Source organism: Trachurus japonicus, chromosome 23, assembly GCF_045865225.1.
Source record: "Trachurus japonicus isolate A0001 chromosome 23, Traja_1.0".
Lineage (NCBI taxonomy): Eukaryota > Metazoa > Chordata > Actinopteri > Carangiformes > Carangidae > Trachurus > Trachurus japonicus.
Window position 1 is genome coordinate 25,849,886 of NC_140929.1, and position 27,253 is coordinate 25,877,138.

The 27,253-nt window shown below is 43.3% G+C and overlaps 1 protein-coding gene across 5 annotated transcripts in view; it reads left to right on the forward strand.

Annotated features, from left to right (window-relative positions):
- Positions 1 to 27,253, forward strand: part of gramd4a (GRAM domain containing 4a) — a 173,840-nt gene that overhangs the window by 139,343 nt on the left and 7,244 nt on the right. For 3 of the 5 annotated variants that reach the window (XM_085768623.1, XM_085768621.1, XM_085768625.1), the window contains 10 exons: positions 3,505 to 3,625; positions 9,706 to 9,767; positions 14,502 to 14,640; positions 15,135 to 15,160; positions 15,325 to 15,416; positions 18,351 to 18,442; positions 21,611 to 21,659; positions 21,769 to 21,840; positions 21,939 to 21,982; positions 22,091 to 22,200. In XM_085768623.1, the coding sequence (XP_085624749.1) occupies positions 3,505 to 3,625; positions 9,706 to 9,767; positions 14,502 to 14,640; positions 15,135 to 15,160; positions 15,325 to 15,416; positions 18,351 to 18,442; positions 21,611 to 21,659; positions 21,769 to 21,840; positions 21,939 to 21,982; positions 22,091 to 22,200 (807 nt within the window). The remainder of the gene's footprint in view (positions 1 to 3,504; positions 3,626 to 9,705; positions 9,768 to 14,501; positions 14,641 to 15,134; positions 15,161 to 15,324; positions 15,417 to 18,350; positions 18,443 to 21,610; positions 21,660 to 21,768; positions 21,841 to 21,938; positions 21,983 to 22,090; positions 22,201 to 27,253) is intronic. The other 2 variants (XM_085768624.1, XM_085768622.1) reach the window with 1 other exon arrangement.

Genomic DNA, 27,253 nt, shown 5'->3' on the forward strand with positions numbered 1-27,253 from the left:
TGTTCCAGGCAATACTGTGTTACGTTGGAGAAATGTTGATATCATTGCTCAATGGTACAGCTTGTTTCTCTCTTACTGCCATCATATGGTGTTGTTATGGTGCACCTGTCTCCAATAGAACCTCAATAAAACATCATACTGTCAAGAAGTTTGTCTCTGTTCATATGCATGTGAATGGAAGAAGGATTTAGTCTGTGCTTGTTCCTGTCCTTGTTTTTCTGCCTAATGCTGTTGGTACTTAATTGGATGCATTCATTCATTAGTTCCTCTGCACATGTGTTCACTTTTATTGCCTCCCCTCCTCCAATATTCATGTGTCCCTTTAGTCAGGGACAATAGACTGAGAGGAAACACCGCTGATGTTGCACCCCCCCCCCCCCCCCTCCCAAGCTTTAAAGCCCCGATACCTGATACCACTTGATGATGGGAGCTGACGAAGTGAAAGAGTGGGGGACAGGTGAAGGTGAAGGAGACAGATGAACGGAAAGACGAAACAAGAGAGACAAGTACAGTCAAATTTGGCACCACTTTCAAAACAGAAATGTCTCTGTTATTTTGATTCTCAGGGACGTCCAGAATGATTGGCCATGTATCATGTCGTATGTACTTTTCATTGAAAATAAGTGACTGGAAGAATTAATGCTGCTTGTGACTGATCGCCTTAAAACCAGTCACATGTGGTTAATGACCCACCAGTGCGTGACAGGCCAGTAAACCTTAAAGGACAATTCCAGTCGAATTCAACTCGGGGGTGTATTTTCATATCATTTTAGGTCTAAAAGAATGAATCTGAAGATTTTCAGTTTAATTACTCCTGTTTTGCGGTAGCTGCGTCTGTCCCTGCATCGCCACGGCAGCAATGAATGGGAGCGGATGTAAGTTCCACTGTTTAGGCTGTTTCCAGCCCTCAAAGCCGCAATTTTTTTCCACAGACAGCGTCAGATGGCGACTCAAACATGCACCGAGAAGTTTATTTACTTCAAGCAAGCCGACATGTTTGTAAAAGTCGATCTAATTCAAAGTCTCCCGGAGTCTCGCGCGAGCCCGAAGTTGCAGTGCTGGTGTATTCAGGCGCAGTCGGAGCTACCGCTTGTGTCATAAACACAGGAATATCAACTCTTTACTTGCTTGAAGTGTACATTTTTTTCCACAGACAGCGTCAGATGGCTACTCAAAGATGCGCCGAGAAGTTTTTTTTACTTGAAGCAAGTAAAGAGTTGATATTCCTGTGTTTATGACACAAACGGTAGCTTTTCCCACTTCATGTGAACACACCACGCACGGCAACTGGGTCTCGCGCGAGACTCCGGGAGACTTTGAATTAGATCTAGTTTTACAAACATGTCGGCTTGCTTGAAGTAAATAAACTTCTCGGTGCATGTTTGAGTAGCCATCTGACGCTGTCTGTGGAAAAAAATTGCGGCTTTGAGGGCTGGAAACAGCCTAAACAGCGGAACTTACATCCACTCCCATTCATTGCTGCCGTGGCGATGCAGGGACAGACGCAGCTACCGCAAAACAGGAGCGATTAAACTGAAAATCTTCAGATTCATTCTTTTAGACCTAAAATGATATGAAAATACACCCCCGAGTTGAATTCGCCTGGAATTGTCCTTTAACAACATGTTGGCTCTATGGGACTTTTTGTGTTGATATACCACATGTCTGCAATGCATGGCATGCCTCAAATGACTGGGATCCATCCCATCTCACTTGATGATCTCAAAGATTAAAGACAGCAAAGAAAATGCAGCGGATAGACACCGGCGGACCACGGACCGAATCCAACGGCTGGATTCCAAAATTAAACAAAATACTCCTTACGTTGTCAAAACAGGTTCGTTACTTGTTTCAACCTTATTGACATATAGATGCGCAAATAAGCGATAGAAAACGATCTTTTTTCCCTTAGGTGTGTGACTCAGTATCACTCCCAGTAAGATGCTGAGTGTCTGCTCATCAAAATCCTCTACTGAAGGAAAGTCCAACAATGTGCAGACAGAGCAGGAATATGAAGACCTGACTGAAAAAAACGTTGAGGGTAGCAGGGCCGGTCCTAGAGTCTGGGGGGCCCAGAGCAAACATTTACATTTAAGTTCATTTCAGAGCCTGTACTGTCTTACTACTTGAGTAAAGGAGTTGAATCAGTACTTCTACTTTTACTTGAGTATTTTTTTTTACACAGGTATATCCATTTTAGTCATATTCATCAGCCAGTGTTGAAAATGACAGACCCACAATCGAGGCAAAATTTATCTATTACTGGTGGTTGACTGTGGAAAAGGTGATAGGTAGCTTTCTTTCACATTTTTAGGCCAAAATGTGATTTTTCTATTGAATTTTATTTGAACCCCCCCCCAGAGTTATCCGTGCCTTCTCGAAGTTACAGCGGGGCTCCGTGCAGCACTGTATGTCCATATGACGGTTGAGAACGGAGCTCACTTTTCTTCGTCCAAAAAGACACACCAAAAAACATCCAAATACCTCCATAGTGCTCGTCTGTAATGTCCCTCTTGTATTGAAGCCCCAACATGAGAAATTGTTCCGAAAAAAATTAAATAAGTTTATACGTTATACGTTTTAAGCTTGTTTGTAGCGGAAGCTCCCAGTGTTGCTCTGCCGGAATCTGGCGCGATTTGCGGAGACGTGAACTGGGTGTCAATGCAAATCACACGAGATTTGGGCGGACCAGGAAGAGCAGTGCTGGGAGCTTCCGCTACGAACAAGCTTAAAATATAGACTTACTTAATCTTTTTCGGAACAATTTCTCATGTTGGGGCTTCAATACAAGAGGGTCATTACAGACGAGCACTATGGAGGTATTTGGATGTTTTTTGGTGTGTCTTTTTGGACGAAGAAAGGTGAGCTCCGTTCGCTGTTGTGCTGCGCTGAGCCCCACTGTAACTCAGAGAAGGCACGGAGAACTTCTCCCAGCCCTTAGTCGACATGAGGGTGAGTAGATAATGAGTGAAATTTGAATTTTGGGTGAACTATCCCTTTAATAATATCGTCCCACATGATCGATCAGTTCTGATCGGTAATCGGATCGGTGAGGCTTTAGGTGATCGGTGATCAGTATCAGTCCCAAAAAACCTGATTGGACCATCTCTAATGAGGAGCCTTTTGTGTTATGGTTATCCGTCCATCCCTTTCTCATTAAAACAATATTTATTGTATATATTGAGGGAATGCCTGCAAGTTCGGTGCAAATGTTTGTCTGGACTGAAGGATCAACACGTGAGATTTTGGTGGTCAGAGGTCAAGATCATGGAGAGGCAGACATTTTAATTTTTGAATTGTACTGTAAGTTTGATGTTTTCCTCAGCTTTGAGCAGTTTGTTCTTTCGTTACCGTATGCTCCATACAATATGTCTAACATATGTCTCCAAGAGACCTTCAGGTGTACTGCAACCCTCAGTCCGATGAAAACTAGAAGGTTTGTTAAATCAAACATTATGAACATTTTGGATATTGACCCTCAGTTATTTTTGTGGTGTTTTTCAGAGGAGGAGCTGAGGAAGCTGCGCGAAGAAACCAATGTGGACTCCCTGCGGCAGGAGCTGGAGAGAGAGCGAAGCAAGAGGATAGACCTGGAGCAGAAGATGAATGAGGTGCTCAAGACCAGGTAAGATAGGAAGATGGAGAGCAGAGTGCAATGATGTTTGAGATGCCATGTAATAAAGAAAACAGAAATAAGTTGCATTGCATTCGATAACATTGCAGCATTTCAGAGTTTATTACAGGTCAAAGTGCGTGTGTGTGTTTCTGTTATAAATGGAGGCCTCAGCAGCTTACTAGGTAGGGAATTCCACGAGGTGTGTGTGTGTCTGTGTTTTGACTAATGCACTAATAGACAACAGAAAAGACAGAAACAACTGACGCACTGTGTCGCCAAGTGCACGCTGTAACACACTAGTTACGCCGGTGTCAGGAAAAGCCTGTGTCTCCAAACACCAGCCAAACAACCCTTAAACCCGTGCGCATGTATGACACTGTGTGTGTGTGTGTGAGAGAGATCAGATGATTCTCCTGTGCTTGCCAATGGGAAATTCCACTGGGGCTCTCCAAGTGATTACCAGCAGAGAAATACTGCCTCAAGAATGTTAGAGACGGTTCAGGATTTCAAGGGAGGTGAACGAATGTAGCACAGGAGTTTTCCTCAGTTAATCCTTTGTCAGCAGTAACCAGCTGGAGAGATGCATGTGAAGATAACAGGCGGTAAACATCTCTCTTGTCACTAATATCCAAACAGCCTGGTTGTTTTGTGAATACAATTTTTGACTTTAGATTCACTTTGAAGTAAATCGATTCAAAGTCTAAAGTGATTTGTGGCTTATAATATTAGAATAATGCATTAATGGGGCGGTGCGTGGCGCAGTGGTTAAAGCGGCCGCCCCATGTAGAGGCTACAGTCCTCAACGCAGGCGTCCCCGGTTCGAATCCTGCGTTGGGCGGACCTTTCCTGCATGTCATTCCCTCTCTCTGCCTCCCCCTTTCCTGTCTCACTATGAGCTATCAAATAAAGGCAAAAAAGCCCCCAAAAAATATACTTTAAAAAAAGAATAATGCATTAATATTAGTGCTGTCAAAGTTAACGTGTTCATTTTGGAGATTCATTTTAAACATTTAACGCGTTAAAAAATCATTAACGCAATTAACACCGTTTTGTTTACTTGCAGTGGTGGCTGACCCATTACATGTGCAGGCAAAGCATGTACCGGCTGTAGCGCTGTTATTCTTCACTTTATTCGGTTTTAATATTTTTTCATGCGAGTAAGTAACTGTTTAGATGACCAATATGCGGTTAGTTTATCCACATGATGATGAAGTTTGCTCCGACGACGTTCTCAGAGCAGTGACGCTCCACCAGCAGCGACCGTAGCGGAGCATCACCGAGGCAACAGCCCGGTCTGTGGAGCCGGTCGGCCGGGTAACAGCGTCGTCCCCGGGTAGACAGAGAGCCCATTAACTTAACCGCAGGTCTTTAGAGGTTCACCGCCGGCTGCTTTAATTCTTTTTAGATTAGTTATTGAATGTTTGTTTAGTTGTTGATGAGTTTGTTTGAATGAAAAGTGAAGTTTCGTGTGTGAATTGGACAGAAGAGCAGCGCTGGCTTGATGTACACAAATCACCATCTACAGATCAATAAATAAAACAATGAACCGATCAGTCTATAGCTATTCAATTTAATTTACGGAGGGAAATTCAGTGATGTGGTTGTTTTTTTGTGCACGTCCGCAGCACAGCTTCGTAGGAAAAAGGGAAAAACAAAATATGTTGGCGCATGCCCATAAGTGGTCTGGAGTGGTCTTGATGGTTTTGATATTCAACCTGCACTTCAACACATGCAGGCCTGGGTTGTTTTGTTATTATTTCTGTTGGAGAATATAAGCAAGTGGCCTTTTTTGTGCCAAATTTGTTCTTCACAGGAGATAAACTGTGTTTAAAGTTTAAAGAAAGTCATTAAAATAGTCTTTGAATTTAAATATACTTTTTTTGTGTTTATTCTACACTAATTTGATGATTGTACATGAATAAGTTTTCATTATAAGCTCAAGTCGTAAGAGCACTAATGCAGTTTATTCGTTGATAAATTAATCACGATTAATTACAGAAAATTGTGAGATTAATTCGGTTTTTTTTTTTAATCTATTGACCGCCCTAATTAATATACAAAATAATATATAATAACTAATAAATAAATAGTATGTACAAGCCTGGCATGATCAGCCTGAAACTGCTTCAGGTTTATGACTCAAAATAGTGATGCAGGAGAAGATCCCTGCCTCACTGCTCCTCTAAGTCTCTGAGACTTAACTGGGGGATAAAAACCACTCCAAAGATTTCACTGTCTAACACAGTGATGCAGACGTTACCATAGGCGTGTAATTGAGTTGAGATCACATGATTCACCTCACTGTCATGCTCATCACCACTCACTGATGCCTCATGCCCTGTAAGTAATCTTTTTCATTCCTTTCACTTTCTGTCTCTGTCTCTGTTTCTCTCTCTTTCTCTCTCTCTCTCTCTGTCTCTCTTTCTCTTTCTCTTTCTCTCTCTATCTTGTCTGTCTCTGGTCTTTTTTGCCTGGCATGCAGTACCTTCTAAAAATAATCATCAACCCATTTACACTGCAACAATGGATTTATTCAATAATTAATTCATGAATAAAGTGGCAATACAATAATGAATGAAATAATAATGAATGATAGTTCTTGAATACATTCTCTGATGCTCCTGAACACATCAGTAATGTAACCTGGAGTCCTTGGGTGTTTTCGGGTCTTTCAACAATCATACAGTGCTAGCCACATAGAAGTTCCCCTGCCATGCTGCTGCCATGCTGCTCCCTTCAGAGCTCCAGGAGAGCTCCAGCAAAGTCCCAGCAGCTGAAGTGACCCCCTCCTTTTGCTGGGCGTGACTAGTTTTTACCAAGGGGGCAGTTGTCGGTCTGAGAAGTGAAGCTCACTTCCGCGTTCAAAAAACTGCAATCCCCTCGAATTCCTCTGGGGGCTGGTGTCAGAAGGGAGCATTCCCCATAGACCCCCATGTTAAAATCGCCGACTTTACATCCTCAGTAAACATGTTAAAAGCCTGGTGTCAGAACGTTTTTTTGTCTCAACCGATAGTTTCTACCCCCGCACACACTCTTGAGGGGGGTGAATTTTTTTTTAACTCTACAGTTTTACTGTTATTAGGTTAAAATTCTGGCCAATTAGGGCGCGGAAACGTTGAGTGACAGGTCCGAGCAGCTCCGTGGACAGCTGCTTCGAGGCCAGTGGGCGGGATCTCGGCCGGCCAATCCAACATGGCGCTGTTCAGGCCGCCATATTTGAGTCACAAAAACGACTCCCCAAAACCAATGGGTGACGTCACGGACGCTACGTCCATTCTTTTTACAGTCTATGGTTTTTACTGGAACTCCACCCATTCAATGTAATACAGGACATGACCAGGAGATGGCGCTTCTCTCACAGAACAGTACATATCGCCAGAGGCGGCATTTAAAGCGCTGCCTCTGGCGGTGAGTGGAAAGTCACATAAGTCATAGAACCACCAGTACATGTTTGATTTAAGAAGTGAAATTATAACAGACCTAGCTACTGGAGATGTGCTGGCCACTGTTTTATCTGTAAATAAATTACTGTAGCTAATAATACTTACTGTCAAATTTTTTATCACAATTTATTTACTGTGAATCTACATTTAAAGAGGAAAAACTAAGGGAGTGATGAAAAGCCTTTTGGAAGATGTTTGCAGTTGCAGGTATTCAGTGCATGCCTTCGACCAGGGAATTAGCATTATCATTGCTCAGTCTTTTGTTTGTACTAATGGGCCACCTATTGGTCACCCAGAGCCTGCAATGGAGCTGGCTGTTCAACTTTGAAGGAGGACCGGGGGAGGGGAGGTTATGTTGGAAGGCTGTGGCAGCTCGGCCAGACTCTGTCATGCAACAACATTCACACCTGCTCCAGAGAATTACCATCTCCAAGCATCCCCCACTGCTTTGGCTATGAATTGATTAGAAAATGAGCAGGTATTTCCTTAGAAGGTCCTGCTTTAAACATTTTTATTTAAGATTATCTTACATTATTATCTATCTAACAAAAAATGTTGTAATTTTGCAACAGTGCGTCCTGCCAGAGGTCTGTCCAGGTGACTTTCTGGTCCAGTGCCTGCTCCCACCTTGTCCAGGCCCCTTGTTGCCTCAGACCAGACCTGAACCTGCTTGTTCTTTCTTCCTCCACTGCAGCCCTCACCTCCTCCTGAATCTGCCTCCGCCTCTCCTTCCCCTTGCACTCCCTGCGTCGAGGTGTTGGGACCAGCCCCAAGCCTGCTCTGCCATGAGCCAACACGCCCACCAGATCTTTTTGGCGTAGCCTGGACTCGGCATCCAGTACAGCAGCCCTGGCACTCCACTTCCTTCTTGTCTTCACCAGCACTCCAGCCTGGGTCACCTTCGCGTCTCTTGAGTCTCTGTATATCAGCACCTCTCAAGTCCGTATGACCTTGAATTCTTCTTCCAGAGACTTCAAGGGCAACTGGAGCTTTGTGCTGTTCCTGTAGAGGGCGATGCTGTTGAGACTTCTGGGCAACCCCAACCATCTCCTGAGGCAGCTGCTGACCTTCCTCTCCACAGTGGACATGGGGACCTCATAAACAAGCAGCAGCCATAGTATCCTTGGCAGAACACCATGCTGGTAACTTGCCTGGGAGGCCAGATATGTCAACTGCTCTTAGCCAGCTATCCAGTTCCTGGCAGGTGGACTGAAGCGATGAAGAGTCCTTGAGGCTGCTGTCGAACACCTTACCCAAGCTTTTCACTGGCTTCTCAGAGATGGTTGGTATTTGCTTCCCTTCGATGTTAAATCGGAACCTGTCAGTGACCTTGCCCTTCTTCACCACTAGTGCTCTGGACTTGGCTGGTTTAAAACTCATCCGTGCCCACTGGATGAGCTTTGCAGGATCCATCTACACCCTGGTACCGACTCCGTGGTGACTGTCAGGTCATCCATAAAGGCCCTGATTGGTGGCTGGCGGATCCCTGATTGAGTACAGGGGCCCCGACACCCTGGCTCAGCTGACTTCACAATCATGTGTTAATGTTCAAGGTTACCGAGATGGTGCAGCCTGTGATTATCCCCACCTCCAGCTGATGCTAAAAGATAGTAAAAAGAAAAACCTAACAAAAAATTATAACCTGCTAAAGTTATACCGCCCAAAAAGAATTTCAGTGTGTTTTTGAAGATGTTGGTTTTTTGAAGCCAGTCACAGACGTGGCAGGTTCACCTCCTTCCCTTCACCTCTGTTGTCAGCCCTGTGTCACCCTGGCTCGTGGTGACGTCATCCAGCACTGTTGTGATGACGGCAACTTTTTCAGTGGGAATGTGAGGAACTGCTGTAAGTGGAGCACAATTTGGTTCTTGGCTGAGCTCTGGCTGCTCGTCTGCTTCATCCGAGATACAAGTGTTGACGACAGGTTCTGCTGTCAAAGTTAGTGGAAGAGAAGCAGCAGAGTTTGGTTCTGTATCTTCTTCCGTACCAGATTCCTTGTTTAGATATTCAGACACTGGGACAGTTACAGTCTCCACACCTTTTGCCACAGAAACACTGAGTTGATCTTCTCTCTTAAAATACAGCGAGAGGATCAATTCAGTCTTTCTGTTTTGCAGTAAGTATTTCTTGACCATTGGAAATATGATGACCATAAATCCATTAAAAATGTTGTTTCAAACTATAGGAAGGCCTTTTTTTCTTGTGATTAATATTTGATTCTGCATATAAGCCTCCTTATTTATGTCAGATTAACAGCTTGAGATACACTCATCTCCATTTAGTGTTTTGCTGTAGCCCACAGGTTTGCCATAGAATTTGCTTGACTCAAATATAAAGAGGTAGAAACTACTGTGTGAGCTTGTAGGTGCATGTATGCTCAGGCTCTGTGTACACTCTTGCTTTTAACCTGTATTTGTTTGTCCAAAAAATGTTAGACATAACAAAAGCAAATGGAGACTGAAATTGTTTTCTTCCCCAGTCTGTTTCATCTGTCTGTGTGTGTGTGTGTCTTGATCTCGTGACAGTTGTTGATTTAGCCAGTGCATATTAAAATGTGAACTTCCTGAGACCTGTCTGCTGTGTGACTTACAGCCCTCACAAAAGAGAAGTGAGACTGACACTTCTCTCCCTCTGCTCTCTCTACCACAGGCTGGAGGACTCCCCACCACAGCCTCCCCGAAAACAGCAGTCACCCTCAAACAATGGAACAGGTAAGACCTTGTGGGGGAACAGAGGGGGAGGCCGTGGGGGGCCGACAGGAAATTAGTAGGGAAGGAAGACTTTGACGGCTTCCGAGTGTGGGAGTAAATCAAGAAGACGTGTGTGCATGCGCGTGTGTGCAGGGGAGCTGGGGATGTGTGTGCGGTCGAGTGCTTTATAGGAACATACTGTGTCAGGGGATTGTTGGGTTACTCTAGGACATAGGTGTCAAAGTCAAGGCCCGCAGGCCGGGACCGGCCCGCCAGGCGGTCCAATCCGGCCCGCCAGGCGGTCCAATCCGGCCCGCGGGACAAATGTTGGAGTTCCGTTTCTTTCGGCCCTCTCTCAGCAGTCTGCTGAGCTCACTCCCCCGCCCCTCCCTCACAGATTGAGTGAGCGCCACTTCTCCTCTCCCCCCCGCCCCTCCCTCCCTCCCTCCCTCCCTCAAGTTGCAGCGGACAACAGAGACACAGAGCCGCCGACTCTCACGTATTGACTACTACAACACAACAACAGCGGCTCGTTGCGTAGTGTAAGGACAGCACCGACATTCACCGCTAAAGTCCTGCTCTTGGTCCAGCTCGGCTCAAGTTCTCACTGGGCCTGAAAGTTAAAACCCAACACGGTCCGACCTGCTGATGAAGCCCCGGCGCGACGTGGCCGGACTCATTAGCGCAAATTCTCGATCCGAACCGGCGTGTCCGGTCGGGTTGGTGGGGCAGAACCGGCCTGGGGGCAGAACTGGCCCGGTGATAAGCCAGATATAACCTGTAGTTACGTATCCACGCACAGCTGGGAGCTCAAAGCAACAGAGGAGGGGAACAGAGAGAGAGGAGAGTGACAGCGCAGCTACAGGTGTGTGTGTGTGTGTGTGTGTGCGTGTGTGAGAGAGAGAGAGAGAGGGAGATGTATTTTTCCTATAGCTACAATTTAATATCAGCCCAATACCTACAATTGTCTGTGTCATTTGCCACATGTGGTTTTGACCTAGAACTGACAGCCTTTTTAAGGATTTGCCTCTGACAAAAATATTAAGCCGCTACTGGCTGCTAATTGGTGGAAACTCATAATTACATCATGGAAATAGTATAAATAGGCTATAGGTCTATGTATATCCTATATTGCCATTCAGTTAAAAAAAATATTACAATATTACTTTTGGTTCATATTGCCCAGCCCTAAATTTCAGAATGTTCATATTTTTTTGTAAAAAGGATAGCTCATAAACTGTACACATCTTAATAATGTACTTTGCACAAAGTACAAAGGGAAAAATGTGGAGTTCTTGTTATTTACAGGTTAATATGCAAATGCGATCATTTTACTGTTCCGGCCCTCTTGAGATCAAATTAGGCCGAATGCGGCCCCTGACCTATAATGACTTTGACACCCCTGCTCTAGGACATATAGCTGTGTGTGGGGTGCATGGTAACAGAATTACATAACTACAGGATGATTTTTTTTATGTGGAATGAGTTGAAAGAGGAGCAAAGATGCAACAAAACAAACTGTATTCACACACTGGAAACAGTTTGTGTTGTGTGTGTCTGTTTATGAGTGGTAGAAAGATGAGTTTCCCGAAATGTTTCCGCTTCTGTTTTGGGTTGAATAACAGTTATTGTCATTGTTTGACTTCCAGTGACCCTGTGTGTGTGTGTGTGTGTGTGTGTGTGTGTTAGAGTTCTCAACGGGCCTGAAAATTACAACCCGCACCGGCCCGACCCGCGGGTTATTAAGCCCGGACCCGACGGAACCCGACACACCAGCATTAATTATCTGTCTGAACCCGGCCCGGCCCGAAAAAAAAAAAGCGGCGTGCTTTCTTTGCAGCAGGACGTGCCACTGCCGGTGACGCAGCACTCGTCTTCTGCCTCACGTCATCTGGCCCCTCCGGTACCGGGCAGGACTTAACGTACTACTATAGGCTACAGTTGCCCTTTGATCAGCGGGCGCAATTGATTACATTTCCGCCGCGGGAACGGTGCGTCTTTGTGGAGGTTTATCCACCAACCAGTGCGTGTGCCGTTGACGCACAGCTGTCAGCTGCAGGAGTAGGTACATGCCTATCGTAATGTTTCAGTGGTTCTGCCCACAGCAGCACAACATGCAGAGTGGGATATAATTGCCTGAGACTCACACGTAAACAAACAACAATTTACACCATAAATGTGTTTTATGAGAGAGGAAAAAGGAAGCCCGAGGTCCGACCCGACCCGGGTCACTTTCATATTTTTTCGACCCGAACCCGGCCCGAACCCATGGGTTCCGTCGGGTTTGTCGGGCTGGCCCGGCCCGTTGAGAACTCTAGTGTGTGTGTGTGTGTGTGTGACAGAGGGAGAGACCAAGTGGCTAATTATGGAAAATGGGTTATGATTGTAGATCATTTCATCTAGGGCAGACAAGCCTGAGCTCCAACTACTGTCATAAGGGTGTGTGTGGATGTCATGAGTGTTTTAGCATGGATTAAATGTGCATTGTTTGTATGGTTGTGTGTGTGCTGTGTGGATTAAGGGACATAGAGAAAGTGAGCGTAACATGTTAGATAAAAGACAGGGGCTGAACAGAGTCATTTTGGCTGATGGGACTGTGGTAACTGTAAACTACAGATTAAAATAGCCTCTAACTGAATGTCATCATCAACAAAACACTTGAGTTTTTATAATAAATCGGAGGAGGAAAAACAATTGCCCTAAAGCTTTCATGCTGCCGTAATTACATTGTCTTTTTTTTAACTGTGTATTTATCCTCTCAGTGCAATTTGACTGAGCCGCTTTTGTTTTTTCAGTCTCGCCTTCACAGTCACCTGTGAAAGCTGCTCAACATACCCTCAGTCATACACCACAGTCACCTCAGTCATACCACCACCTAGACATCCATCGCTGGATGTCTAGGTGGTGCTTAGATAACGACGTGGCTTACATAGATAACTGGACCTCCTTCTGGGGAAAGACTGGTCTGATTCAGAGAGATGGTGTCCATCCTACTTTGGATGGTGCATCTCTCTTATCTAGGAACATAGGGCAATTTATTAGCCATGCTAATCCCTGACAAGCACCCAGAGTTCAGGGGTAGGGTTAGGGTTAGACACACATTCTACATCTCGGAGGCGACGTCTTTGACGGGCTTCCTTCACCTTTCAAACGAGGCAGAGCTCAGTGGGAAACAGTAGGAGAGACACAGGCCAAGGGGGCAGCGGGACACAGCACCGGGGGAGAAGCAGGTCCATGCAGCTGTGCACCGCGGACGTGCACGGAAAAACAACTGCGTCGCATCAAATGCGTGCCACTACAACTTTTGAGTTGGGAGCACGCATGACGCGCATGAATGGGTTTGAGCGCGCGCCAAAGACGCTCCATCTGAACGGCCCCTCATGCACGATGCACACACGGTTGAACCAACCAAGGCCAAAATCACCCATAGCCTTTGCAGACAGGCAGGGAAAACCCTGCAGCCAGCTCCCCAAACATTCTCGGATGGTGATTTGGGCGTTTCCTTATCCCAGTGCTGGGGCTCACAGGCACACACAAACAATGCGCTGGGACACGTGTTTCCGTGTCCCAGCACATTGACTTACAGGCGCCTGTAGGCACAGAGACCGAGAAATTCAGTACGTAAACTATTCGAACTCAGTCGCAGGCCACATTGGAAGGTTCGGCGGGCCACATTCAGCCCACGGGCCGCCTATTGCCGACCCCTGATCTATATCATCTTTATTTATTTAATTTCTTTCAATTGTAATGATTATGGCTTACATTTGATGAAATAAGCCTAACCCTAAAATTCACTATCTTAAAAAAAATGTGAATATTACAAAAGGCCAATTAAAGCAGAAGTAAGTGGTCCGGTCGTTTTCGCTAATGCTGCGTTCCAGGCAGGCTTTTGAAATCGTAAATTACAGCTTCAAGTCACAACTTATGACTTTGTAGCGTTTCAGGCAACCCACTCGTGTTTTTCCGACCTGTTTTACAGGTGAAAGTCACTATAACGGCCACTCGTAACTTCCGACCGGTGAACTCGTACCAGATCGAACTGGTACCACTTCACGGTCGGAAAAATACGAGTTACCTTGAACGCACCATAACAGTCCTCGTCGCTACGTCGCCACATTCACGGCGTTCCTTGGCTGCACACACAGCCCTGCATGCCGTTCTCTCTCCTCATTGGATAAAAACTGTAGGATACGAAAATGTTTTCTCTTCGGCTCAGAGCAGAGCAGAGGGACTGAGAGACCCGTGTTTCAGTCCAAACACTCTATGTAAGTGATTGCTGTCGGAAGATATAACTATTTAAGACTTATATTAACACAAATATATCACTTACTTCTGCTTTAAAAAAAAAATCATTTCTAATATGGAAATGTTGGTCTTCCAAAAATGTGTCCATATGCACTCAATACTTTATTTATTTATTTAATTTATTGAGATGCACCTGTACATCCCATCAGTTTTTAAAAAAGAATGGTCTCGATTATTGACATGATAGCTGCACTACCCACTATGTGTACCATCCAAGTACAGTAAAACCCTTCATAGTTACTCTGGCCATCGGGACAAAAGCCAGTGGACCTCCATGTCAGCGGGCCGGTGGACTGTTCTTTAGACACAGAGTATCAAGTACCTTCCTAATTACTCCAGCTCCATACGCTTTGGATGGCTGCGGCTCATGGGCAGGGTTGGGGGAATAGTTTCCCCTCATGTCAAACCTAATCTAAGGCACTGATTACATTCCCCTTCTGTTCTCTTTAGCAGAGAAACAACAGAAGGAGGTGTGGAGTTCACGGCTGCAGAAATGGCTGTACGAGCGCTTTGGGGTTTACATCGAAGACTTCCGCTTCCAGCCAGAGGAGAACACAGTGGAGACAGAGGAACCGCTAAGTGCTAAAAGGTGGGAGAGCTGCTTCAGAATACAATATGAAGTGTCTGCCCCGAGGTATTGATCTGTGGTTGTTCAAGGAGATGTGGAGACAGAAGTTCTCAGGGTGTGCTGCCATTTAGTACATTTATTTGCTTATATGTGAGGAGTGGAATAATATTTAATAACTTAAATGTACTCTTCAGATGTATTAAAATCATGTACTGATGTGTACCTTAGAGCTGTGCTGCACTGTCGCTGACTCACTGCTGAACTCTTTCTAAATCCAATGCATTCAGATTGTCCTTGATTTTACAGAGAGAGGAGAGAAAGAAATCTCTCACTTATTCTCTCCTTCATTCTTTCTCTCCCCTTCTGTAAAGGCAAGTGAGTCATTCCAGGCTGATGAAGGCCGAAGTGTTGCCACCTCCTCTCACACCTAAGAAAGCTTCTTGTTTTGTGTGTGTCTGTTTTTGCACAAGCACTTACGTCTGTTCTGAACTTGACCTTTTGTGTTTTCAATATAGGTTGACAGAAAATATGAGGCGACTCAGTAAGTACTCAAAACATTTACAGAACTGATTTTCATGCTGAAAAAATGTCCTTCACTTAGAAAACCTAAGTCTGGTATTAAGATTTACATTAATGCTCAGAAATGTATACTGATAGCAGAGAAACTGTGATTTTGACATAATAATTCCTGTACCCTTGTTTCAGAGAGAGGAGCCAGACCTGTCACCAACTTCTTAAGGAACCTCTCCGCCTTATCGAATTGGCACTCCGTCTACACCTCAGCTATTGCCTTCATTGTGAGTGTACACTTCTCCTACTCATAATTCTCAACTCACAAACACATTATTCTTTGAATTTCTGAATCTATAAGTAATATATCATTCAATGTATAGGAAAGTAGGATCCAGTGCTTTAAGTGGGCCGGTACGCACTGGTACGGGGTACCAGCACGTCTAGATTTTAACCCCCGGCGTACCAGGACTTTTTACGGCGTACTGGGGAGTCTGGACGTACTCTGTCCTGTTCTCATTCTCACTGACCGATTCGTGATAGTGATGCCTCTTTCACCCTGAGCACCACGGTTCTGTTGCCCTGCTCTGTTCTCTGCTGCTCCTTTGTCTCTCACTGAGGGGCGGGGCTGCCGCGCTCTGCGCACTCTCTAACCCATGGCTCTCTCACATGCACGGAGCACACGCCGCTGCCTCGTCATAGTATCCATGTGCTGCAGACGAGACGTGAATGTGGAGCGACTAAAACCTTCGTGAGTTACAGTATAAAGCCATTAACATGACTTCCCAGTGGTAGCCTACCAACAAGTAGCCTACCACTTACTGTATTCAACATGCTTAACTCATTGAGTGCCATTGACGTCTATGGACGTCAATCAAAATCCAGCGCTTGAGTGCCAATGACGTCCATAGACGTCAAATGCACTTTTCTGCGGCTGGTAAATGGGGACGCTCTCGCGCTTCTGGAATGCATAGAACGAAGAAGACTGTAGATCAGAGCAAGAAGTGAAGAAGAAGGAGAGGTCGAGCGCGATCGGTACGGAGATAAAAAAGTTGGAAAAAGTTTCTATTTCTAGAGAAAAATGACGGGCAGAGCCTGGAACAAGTGTAACGTGGAGCTGGAGGAAAGCTTAGCCACGGATGCTATTAGCATAGCTCCAGCATGAAGTGATCGGAGGGGGCAGGAAAGCTAAACTGATCTATATGATCAGCACCAAAATGCCAAAGCGAAAGCGGATCGCGGAGTCAGTTTCACCAGCTGCTGTCTGAAACCGACGTGACGACGAAGCGAGAGATCAGCGTGGCCGCGTCCAGCAAAGAGGCTGAAGACGCCATGACGTCTCCCTCCCTACTTCAGAGACGAGGGGATGCAGCAGGAGGAGAAGTAGGAGAGGAGAGAAGAGGGGGTTAGGAGAGGGTGAAGGGGGAGGGGGCAGAAACTGCTCGTACTTGTATTTTAGTTGTTGTTGTTTTGTTTTGGGTTTTTTTTGGTTTTTTTGGGGGGGGGGTCAATGAAAAAACATGTGAAATGAAATTTTCTGATGTCTTACATGTTTTTGAAGCCAAAATTAAAACGGATAAATCACTGTTTTTCTTGAAAGGTAAAGGTAAAGGTAAAGGTACTTTATTAGTCACATATACAGCTAGTACAGTGAAATTCTTTCTCTGCATTTAACCCATCCCTGAGGAGCAGTGGGCAGCCGCGGTGCAGCGCCCGGGGACCAACTCCAGATTATGAGCCAGTGCCTTTGGTCAGGGGCACTGACTGGAGGATTAACCTAGCCGACATGTTTTTAGTGGTGGGGGAGAGAGACTCTCTTTCACAAAAATGCATTTTCCCCAGCTTTCTAGAAAAAAGTGGTCTTTTTGGTGCAACCAGGCTCTATTCAACTTAAGATATAGGGCTGTTGCTGTCAGCTTGTTAGAACAATGACAGCTGACAGGCTGTTTATCTGGCCACAAATCACAAAAAACTTCTAGCTGAGACAAACCAGCCCTAAACCCTTGTCTAACATTAGGCTACCTGAATGTAGTGAATCACAGCAGCATCTGGAGGAATTACTCATTCAGCTTGATTTTAGTGAAAATTTTAATTTGTTTCCAGATATTGAGTTTATTGTGACTTTACTGTTGTAAACGTTGCTGTTCCTTCTGCAGAAACAGTTACAGTAGTGAATAAACTCATGTTGGCAATAATTTGTTGATGCAAAAGAAACAGCAATTAGGATAGGATAGGGACACTTTATGAAGTGGGTAAACTTCAAATAACAAATACTGATTCATTTGTCGTCATACATTATTCACAGATGGATTTTAACAAAAAAATACTTCTTAAAAATCTTTCTGGAAAGTTCAATTGAACGTTTTTTTTTTTTTAAATCAGCATCATATTTGAATGTACAGTAGCCTGTCACTTAATGATGTGCTGGTATCGACCGCCCACTGCCTAATTTACCAGCCAACAGCTGAAAAGGGGAGTACCGGTACTTATTTTTTCCCACTTAAAGCACTGGTAGGATCTATAACTTGACTCTGAGCCTCTTTGTTCTTACACCTCTAGTAAATGACAGTTAAGTCATTTCTGCTCCACAGTGACAGATTAACATTGATTCTTCCAGGGACTGTAGAGGTCTAATCAGATCTTTGTTAATGTCCAGAGTCAGTAATTATGCTAAATCATCTTCAAACCACTGACCATACAGGCCCAGACCTTCTCAATATATCAAGATGATCTTGTCCTTGTGCTGACAGGTGACTCTAATAGCATCTTATCCTGCCATTCTGAAGCCCAGAATTAAATGTTGTAAGTCATCATGTCATAATGAGCCTCCCCTATCATCATAAAAGGGAACCTTCGATTTATCTTGTCATCAGCTTGTTTTTTCCCCCAGACTTAAAGCCACACAGTTTTCCTGAGCAGAGGTCTGTTAATAAAGCATGGCAGGAATAAACAATCACGGTGGAAGAGTGACACCTAAAAGATTAATTATTTTTGTATCATTTGAAAATTTTACAGAAAGTCAGGAGTTTTCTGTCAGGGTGGATGAACTGCTATCTTGGGGAAAGAAGTCATTGCATTAACTTATTGAATACAAATTATGACAAGTGAACAGCGTTATGGGCTGAAATCATTCAAGTTGATGGAGAAAAAAACATGTCCAACAAACCAAAAAATATTCTATATTTTAACTATAATTCTTCTGTGTTGTCTTTTGTCTGCAGATCTATATGAATGCTGCTTGGCATGGCTGGGCCATTCCCATGTTCCTCTTCCTGGCTATCCTGCGATTGTCCTTAAATTACCTCATTGCCAGGTAAAAACATTTCTAAACAGTTAATTGGACCGTCTGTAAGTAGAGAAGCAGCAAGTGTCCAGATATTATGATGTTAAAGCGCTGCTGCCTCGGCTTTCGATTTGATGCATTTTTCAGCTGTTAGATGGTTAGTGTAATAAAACCCAATTAAACTCTGTAACAGAGATTACAGCTGTGTTTTTTTCTTCTTCATTGTATAGTTTTTGTTTCCATTCAACAAAACAGTGTCTACAAAAACTAACAAAACAAACACAAAACGTACACAATAGCTCTTACATGAGAGATGAACATATGGCATAATACAAGAGGTGGTGGGCCAGTCTTACAGTACCCAAATGTCGTTCAAGTGCACAATAGTCCTTTTGATAGAATGGAGGAAAGGTCCAGCCCGATATAGTCCAAAAATGGGCGCCACACCCTGTAGAATTGATCTACGCTGTAATGTATGACGATATTCTAGAGGGATCGGTTCAAAAGATTTTTTACGCCAACCACAGACAGAGGGAATCTTATCACTGACCCACTGCAAGAGAATATTTTTCCTAGCTGCGAACGTTAGAATATTATATAATCTTTTGTTGACTGCTGTTTTTAGACAGTCACCTGGAAGACCTAGAATCACAGACATGGGATCCATTTCTATATTAATGTGAAAAATTCTCTCCATTTCACTTATAATTTCAACCCAATATCTTTGAAGTTTATGACAAGACCAGAAACAATGATGTAAGTTCCCACATCAGTTTTACACTTGAGACATAAAGGGGAAAGAGAGCGGCTAAAGAGGTGCCTGCGGTGAGGGGATATATGTAATCTGTGTAAAATCTTCAATTGTATTTCTCTTGTCCGAGTACAAATTGAAATCCTTTTTGCAAGAGACCAAATGGTATCCCACTTTTCTTCATCTATGGTCACAGACAGCTCCCTCTCCCACACACCTCTGACCCCCTGCGCATCAGTAGTAGAAAAACCATTAAGTGCATGGTAGCATGAGCTCAGAGACTCTTTCAACTGTTGTTGAAACAGAATTTTCTCAACAGCAGATATTTCAGGGTGATCAATAAGGGTTGTGCTTTGAATGATATAATGCCCTATTTGCAAAAAGCGAAAGAAATCTTGTTTGGCCAATTTGTAACTGTTAGTAAGCTGTTCAGATGACATTTTATAATCTGAGAAAAGGTCACTGAGACATTGAATATTCTTATTAGACCCCCCCAAACCAGGGTCTGAAGAACCTGGTGGAAAAGCAGGATTATTTATTGGGGTAAAGATGGATGTTATATTTGATCTTCCCTCGGGATGGCTTTTAGAGTGTTGATTGTTACATGATTTGTACAAAAGGCTTTAATTTCTTTAACATTAATAAAAATAATATGTCACTTAGTTTGCACTGTGACAATGCTGTCTCAATATCCAACCAGATTGAAGTTTTACCCTTAACCCAGTCGTTTACAAATTTTAAATGGGCACAGAGTTGATAAATTTTAATATTAGGTAAGTCCACGATACCCATTGAACTTGGTAGATGTAATACTGCCATCTTAAGCCTAGGTCTACGCTTGTTCCAAATAAAAGATCTGAGCCATCCATTTATGTCATTCAATACCCTTTTAGAAAACAAAGTAGGGATCATTTGGATAGGATACAATAGCCTAGGCAACATTTGCCCAAAAAATCATATTCGAACTTCATTTGTTTATTAATATTAATATTCGAATATATTCAAATATTTATTCATGCCTGCCTGCCGGTGAGAACCGACAGGTGCAACATGCGCTTAACTCACGCCTATTCTTAGACAAAAACACAGTCTGTCAAGCACACGATGAGTGGGACATTTCACCTGGTTGATTATAAGCAGTAGGAAAGAAAAGGGGCAGAGTCACACACGCCTGAATTTGGCAGGTACTCACATTGCTTCATAAAGTACAGTCCAGGCACAATGTTAAATGAAAGGAATAGTCCGGTGGTTACAGAAATTCAGGGCAGCGATTCCATGTAAGTCGCAGCTGCCTCCGGTGTGTTAAATCTCTTCTCCTTGCCGTTGACCGACAGCTTCAGTGTAGCGGGATATGGAAGCACATAATCCACATTCTTCCTCCTCAGACAACTCTTCACCTCATCAAAAGCCTTACGTTTCTTGGCCGCCGCCGCCGAATAATCATTAAAGAGGGAAACTTTGATCCAGTCTGCTGGCTGATTCAGCTCCGTAGCAAGGCGCCGGGCTGCGGCCATCACTCGTTGTTTATCAGCAAAGTTGTGAAGTTTCATGATGATGGGTCTGGCACGTTGGCTAGTGCCCAGCTTCGGTGCTAGGGAGCAGTGAGCGCGGTCCAACTTGATCTTCCCAGTTTTAGTTGTGAGATTGAGATAGGAGGGAAGCCATGACTCCATGAAAGTGACTCCATGCCCTCGGGTAGCCCGACCTGACGAAGGTTACATCTGCGGCTGCGGTTCTCTAAATCATCTATATTGTCTGCCATGTCAGTTATTTGTTTTTCGAGTTGTTTCACTTTAGCCTGCAACACATCCGTCGTGTCTTCCACGCCTGAGATCCATGTCTCGTCCAGGCTCATTATAGAGCTACTCTCAGGCGCATTTATGACGTTTCACCAGGTGAACACGTATTTTAGACGGATATTCAGGAAACCTCACCGGAGCTTAACAAGACAAGCCATCTTGCCCTCGGCTTCAGCTGTGTTAGTGGTGAACAGGTGCACTGTGAAGAACAACAAATGGTGTGGCTGTAAAAGGCAGATATTTAAATCATGCACAAATTCTTGTTTCGATGATCATCATAGCTGTACCACGGACCCCCAAGACATTTTATCAGACAAGATCAACGCCAGCTTTTACTCACTGATGCAAACAGACAAATGTAATTGATGTTACATAACCATCAGCAAAATCATTCAAAATGGGGCGTGTTTGTTGGGGATCATTATGAAATGAGGGCACATTAGTATTTGTCAGACATCTGTCTGGAGTCAGACTGTCAAACTGGGACAGCTTGTTACCTTAAAAATTAAGGTTGTAAAGGGGTTTGAAACACTAACTTCACTGGATGAAGATGTGTTTTTGGTGACCTAGTTCAAACAAAGCACACAAAATATCTTTATTTTTTTTTATTTTTTTTTTTACAATACTCAATATTTCTTTCAATTCCAGAGGTTGGAGGATCCAGTGGAGCATTGTGCCTGAGGTCTCTGAACCCATGGTAAGACAACTTCTCACCCCCGTGTTTCACAGCTTCCTGTCTGTCAGGAACCTCTACCCATCAGTGGAGGACAGCATGGCTTATTAATTTGTCTCTTTGATTTATGCAGGAGCCTCCAAAGGAAGATTTGACTGTGTCTGAAAAGTTCCAGCTTGTACTGGACGTTGCGCAAAAAGCACAGGTACAACACACATGATGTAAATTATGATTCCTCCTCGAGAAAAGTGCACAGATAATGGAACAGTATGGCTTCATACAGTGATTCAACTCTTTTAACAGAACCTGTTTGGAAAGATGGCAGATGTTTTGGAGAAGATAAAGAAGTACGTTTTAAAAATGCCTGCATTGCAAGCAACTGGTATGAAATGACTAAAGCTCAACTCGCATGTTGTTTCTCTTCTCCTAAATGATTCTGTGTGTTTGTCTTTCAGCCTGTTCATGTGGGTGCAGCCAGAGAGCACCCGGAAACTTTACATCTGCCTGTGGGTGGCTTTCATCACCTCCTGCGTCCTGCCATACAAGCTGATGGGCTTCATGATGGGTGAGACACACAAATTGGATGGGGATTGTTGAGCTGCTGTGCAGCACAAATTTCCGTTAAGGACAATAAAGGTCTTTTAAGTTGTAAGTAGTGTTGTCACGATACCAACATTTTGGTACCGGTATCGGTACCAACATGTTTTTCGATACTTTTAGATACTTTTCGGTACTTTTCCAAATAAAAAGAGAACACAAAAAATGTCATTATTGGCTTTATTTTAATAGAAAATCTTAGAACTATAACATATGTATCAGTAAATAATCAGTATATCAGTAAACAATCACTGTTGCTGCAGGATTAAATTTCCATCTATATTAATCTGAACTCTTCCTAAATTAAAACATTAGTGGTCTGTTTAAAAATGAATATCAACTTGTTTTCTTTGCATTACTATTACAGGTCTGAACACACTGCATCTTTTTTTGTTATTTTGACCATCATTTTTGGGAGAAATTGTTTTCAGTAGTTTATGGAATGAAACACAAACGTTCATTTTACTCAAACACACACCTATTGTTTCCCATACGTAGACCAAATTGATTCTGCCCCCCCCCATCAAAGCAATATCGTTCCGTTAATTCATCTCCACGTAGCGCTCCTTCGCTGTGTTCACTCACTCACAGAGAGAGAGAGAGAGAGAGAGAGAGAGAGCGAGAGCATGCATGCCAGTGTTGCGCGGTAAAAACGAAACTTATCAACCAGCAGTGTTTGCATTAATTAACGAGTCTGTGGCGGCCTGCCATGCAGCTGCCATGCAGTTCCCATGAGAGTTCCAGCTGAGCTCCAGCAAAGTCCCAGCAGCTGGAGTGACCCCCTCCTTTTCCTGGGTGTGACTAGTTTTTACTGGAACTCCACCCATTCAATGAAATACATGACATGACCAGGAGATGGCGCTTCTCTCACAGAACAGTACATATCGCCAGAGGCGGCATTTAAAGTGTCGCCGCTGGTGGTGAGTGGAAATTCACATAATTCATAGAACCACGAGTACATGTTTGATTTAAGAAGTGAAATTATAACAGACCTAGCTACTGGAGATGCGCTGGCCACTGTTTTATCTGGAAATAAATTGTTGTAGCTAATAATACCTACTGTCAATTTTTTTTTATCACAATTTATTTACTGTGAATCTACATTTAAATAGGAAAAAACTAAGGGAGTGATGAAAGCCTTTTTAAGATGTTTGCAGTTGCAGGTATTCAGTGCATGCCTTCGACCAGATAATTAGCATTATCATTGCTCAATCTTTTGTTTGCCCTAATGGGCCACCTATCGGTCACCCATTGTCACACAAATCGCACAGAGCTTGCAATGGAGCTGGCTGTTCAACTTTGAAGGAGGACCGGGGGAGGGGATGTTATGTTGGAAGGCTAGCTGGACCAGACTCTCTCCTGAGCAACAACACACTCCAAACCCCTGAACATTCATACCTGCTCCAGAGCATTACCATCTCCAAGCATCCCCCGCCGCTTTGACTATGAATTGATTAGAAAATGAGCAGGTATTTCCTTATAAGGTCCTGCTTTAAACATTTTTATTTTCATGATTATCTTACATTATTATCTATCTTACAAAAAAATGTTGTAATTTTGCAACAGTGCTTCATGGCAGAGGTTAGGAAAGGCACATGTGGCAAGGTGAAGAGGGTCCAGGACGGGCTTTGAACCCCAGACTCTCGGGTAACAGTCATGTGCGCTAACCATTCGGCCAAAGGCACATCCCCTTGGCCAAGTAGCCAGGGCGCATGATCAATAGGAGGCATAGTGACAGGACCCTCAACTGTCACACACACACACACACACACACACACACACACACACACACACACACACACACAGTGTGTCAAACAGGATTGCAGATGGTCTGAACATATGGAGTCAGTGCTGGAATTTCATTTAACTCTGTACTTCCTGTGGATTAAATTTATTAATTAAATGTGTTGATTTTTCACTATAATTTACTAGTTATAGCACTAGCCTATACTGTCAATCCCCCTATAAACCCCATTCCGATTTGATATCACACACAAAGTTGAAGACACCTGCTGCACCTAGTCTAATCTTTGTATGACTGAATTATTCTGCATAAGACCCTGACTAATACTCATAGTAATGCTGCATTAGCATCAAAACAAAGTAGGCTAAATAAAAAATGATCATACATATGTAGTCTAAGAAAAAAAAGTGGAAAAGTCAGGGGCCCACTTTAGTATTCTTTCAGGGGCCCCAGAATTCCTAGCAACGGCCCTGATTATCTGACTAACTTGCATAAGTGGACCGGCGGATCAGCTGATGTGCAGTGCGCGCTGTATAGCGTACTGTATGCTCTCTCTCTCTCTCTCTCTCTCTCTCTCTCTCTCTCTCTCTCTCTCTTTTGAGATGAGATGGAAATAAGAGCAGAGCGCACCTTCGCTCTCATGTTGAGTTCCATATTAAGACAGGTGCGTCAGTGCCAGTAGATCATCGCGGAATCGCGCGTCAGGCATTTGGCTCTCCTAATGGGAATGGCTGGTTTGACGTGACTTTATCATTAAAAGTAAAAAAAAAAAAGAGAGAGAGAGAGCTGTCAACCACTAGACGCGTCGGGTCAGCATAGCGCAGGGGGAGGGATATTAGTATTCTGTGGTGAAAAATAGACTCATTCATGAATTCAATTTTATTGAGAATTTTACAGAGGTGCACAGCGCATGTTTACGGTGACTCTGACCCCTACACAGCAGCAGCAGCAGCCAGCAACAGACTTTTACAAAATAAAAGCATGTGAGCAACATGCATTAATGCGCAGTAAAATACATGTCGGCGTTAATAGTTTAATGAGTTGCCATAACGCAACTTGCACAGCCCTAATAAATACACAAATGTAGCCCGTGGTTCTGAGACGTGACGCGCTGTGGTCACTAGAAATGTATTTATTTATTTGCGGATCGGGAGTGAATGAGCAAGCCAGAGATGCACAGCAGATTTCATGGTTGCCGACAAAAACTGAAAGAGGGGGCTTGTAAAAACTGAAAGAGGGGCTTGTAAATAACTGTTTATATTACAGGTTTCACACAAACAAACAAAAAACATCCAGTAGCCTATGATAAGTCTCAGCTGTGCCATGGCGAGGGCGCACGACGCACATGTGGTTTTAATTTATGAACCTCATAATTATTTCTCTTTCCTCTTGTTTGAATATAAGGGCGGTCACTTCCACACTTTCATTTTACACATATAGTCTCATGCGTGTATATTCACGGATACGTTGGCATGTTGTTTATTTATTCGTTAGGGTTTATTTGCGCACCGTATGCTTCAGTGTTAACATTAAAACCACCACAAGGCAAACATTTACTAGAATGCAAATTCTGTAGACAGGTAAACTGCGAGTGATATACATTTTTATTTGTGCTCTGTCGGTGTTTATTTATCTTTGAAGCTACTTATAGATCGCCTGTTTTGGAGGCAATTATAGCAATTCATCTGAGGGAAAAAAGAAAGGAGGAGGAAAAGTGATTGACAGATTAACTCGGGTCAAAATCACTGCTCCTCCCCGTGGACTAATGAGACACTGCAGCTGATTTTCACACGGGCTGCAGAGGGGCGTTAACAGTCGTGGCTGCGTTCGCTACGTCATCGCGGGGGATTAAATTATCGCCACGGGCCAAGCGGGAGCCCGTCACGGACCCGCCACGGACCCATCACGGTCCCGCAGAGGTCCCGACAGGGACCAGGGGGAACTTCTAGGTGGCTACATCTGTACATACTGCATTTGGCTCTGAATGAAAATACTTATGCTCAATGCAACACACACAACCAAGTACATTCATGCAACACTTGTGTAACAGTTCTCCCTGTGCCTGTGAGGAGCAGCTCTAGGCTGTTGGCATGCCTGATTATCTGATGAAACTGTTTCAGCTATTCCTTGTGAACACAAGGTCTCCAAAGTTCTGTGTGATTCGTATTTCTTAGAAAGATGCTTAGAGCAAATGTTGACACAATGGTACTGTTTATTCTTGTTAACTAAACAGGGTTGTCTCTCCTCACGTGAGCCCTAAATGCACCTCCCTGTTGGTGTAAATGTAAGGGACTACCAAAAAATCACTATAGAGAATGGATGCCGATCTAACGTATTTGCCAACTCTAGTTTTATAGTGCTCAGGTTGTCAAATGTTTCTTGGATTTTTGTGGATCTTTTGTTAGTTCTCCCTGTTCTGTACAATATATTGTACAATATATTTCACCTTATTTTATAAAAAAAAAAAAAAAAAGCCAGCTCATACTCTGGCTGTATAAATGTATTCAATAAAAACTTAAGCTTTTTCCAATGTGTCTTTTAAAGAAGAAAATACATAAAGAATTTAAATGATGTGAAGGATTGTAGCAACCAAAAACATAATAACAGCCAATAACGTAATAATTTTGGCCATTTTAAATGTAATAAAGCCGATAATGTAATAAAACTTTTGAGCCAATAACGTAATAACTTTTTTGCCAATAATGTAATAAGTTATTACATTATTGGCTGGTAATAACTGGTGCCGATAATGTAATAATACTTAAATATGACTGCAGTTCTTGGAAATAAAAGGCTTTTTTTTTTTTTTTTTTTTTTTAAATTTTTTGTACAGTTTGCTAATTAAAAATAGGTGTGGATGACATAGTGGTCATATTTATTCATCCAAGATATGTACTATCTTTCCTCTCACTCACTCACTCACTTCTACCATGCTTAATGATATGTTTGCAAACGGAAGAAGTAAGCATTGTAGGCTATCAACAACCTCCAAAACATAACCAAACTTGTGTATTGAATGGTGTCTGCCAGCCAGTTTATGTCCCATGTTGGATAAAGTGACATTTCAATGTTTTTTTTTACAGTGATGATAAAGCAGCATAGGTTCTATATTAATACTGTGAAAGTCTAAAGGTAGATGTTCATATTGCTCCATACAGTATAAAGGTTTTTTGTTTTTTTTTACATTTGTGAATGAAAACACTACCGAACTTCAGTTGGGTGTTCTGGAGATAACGCTAACCATCAAGTTGGAAAAATTATGGCTAAATGTTAATTT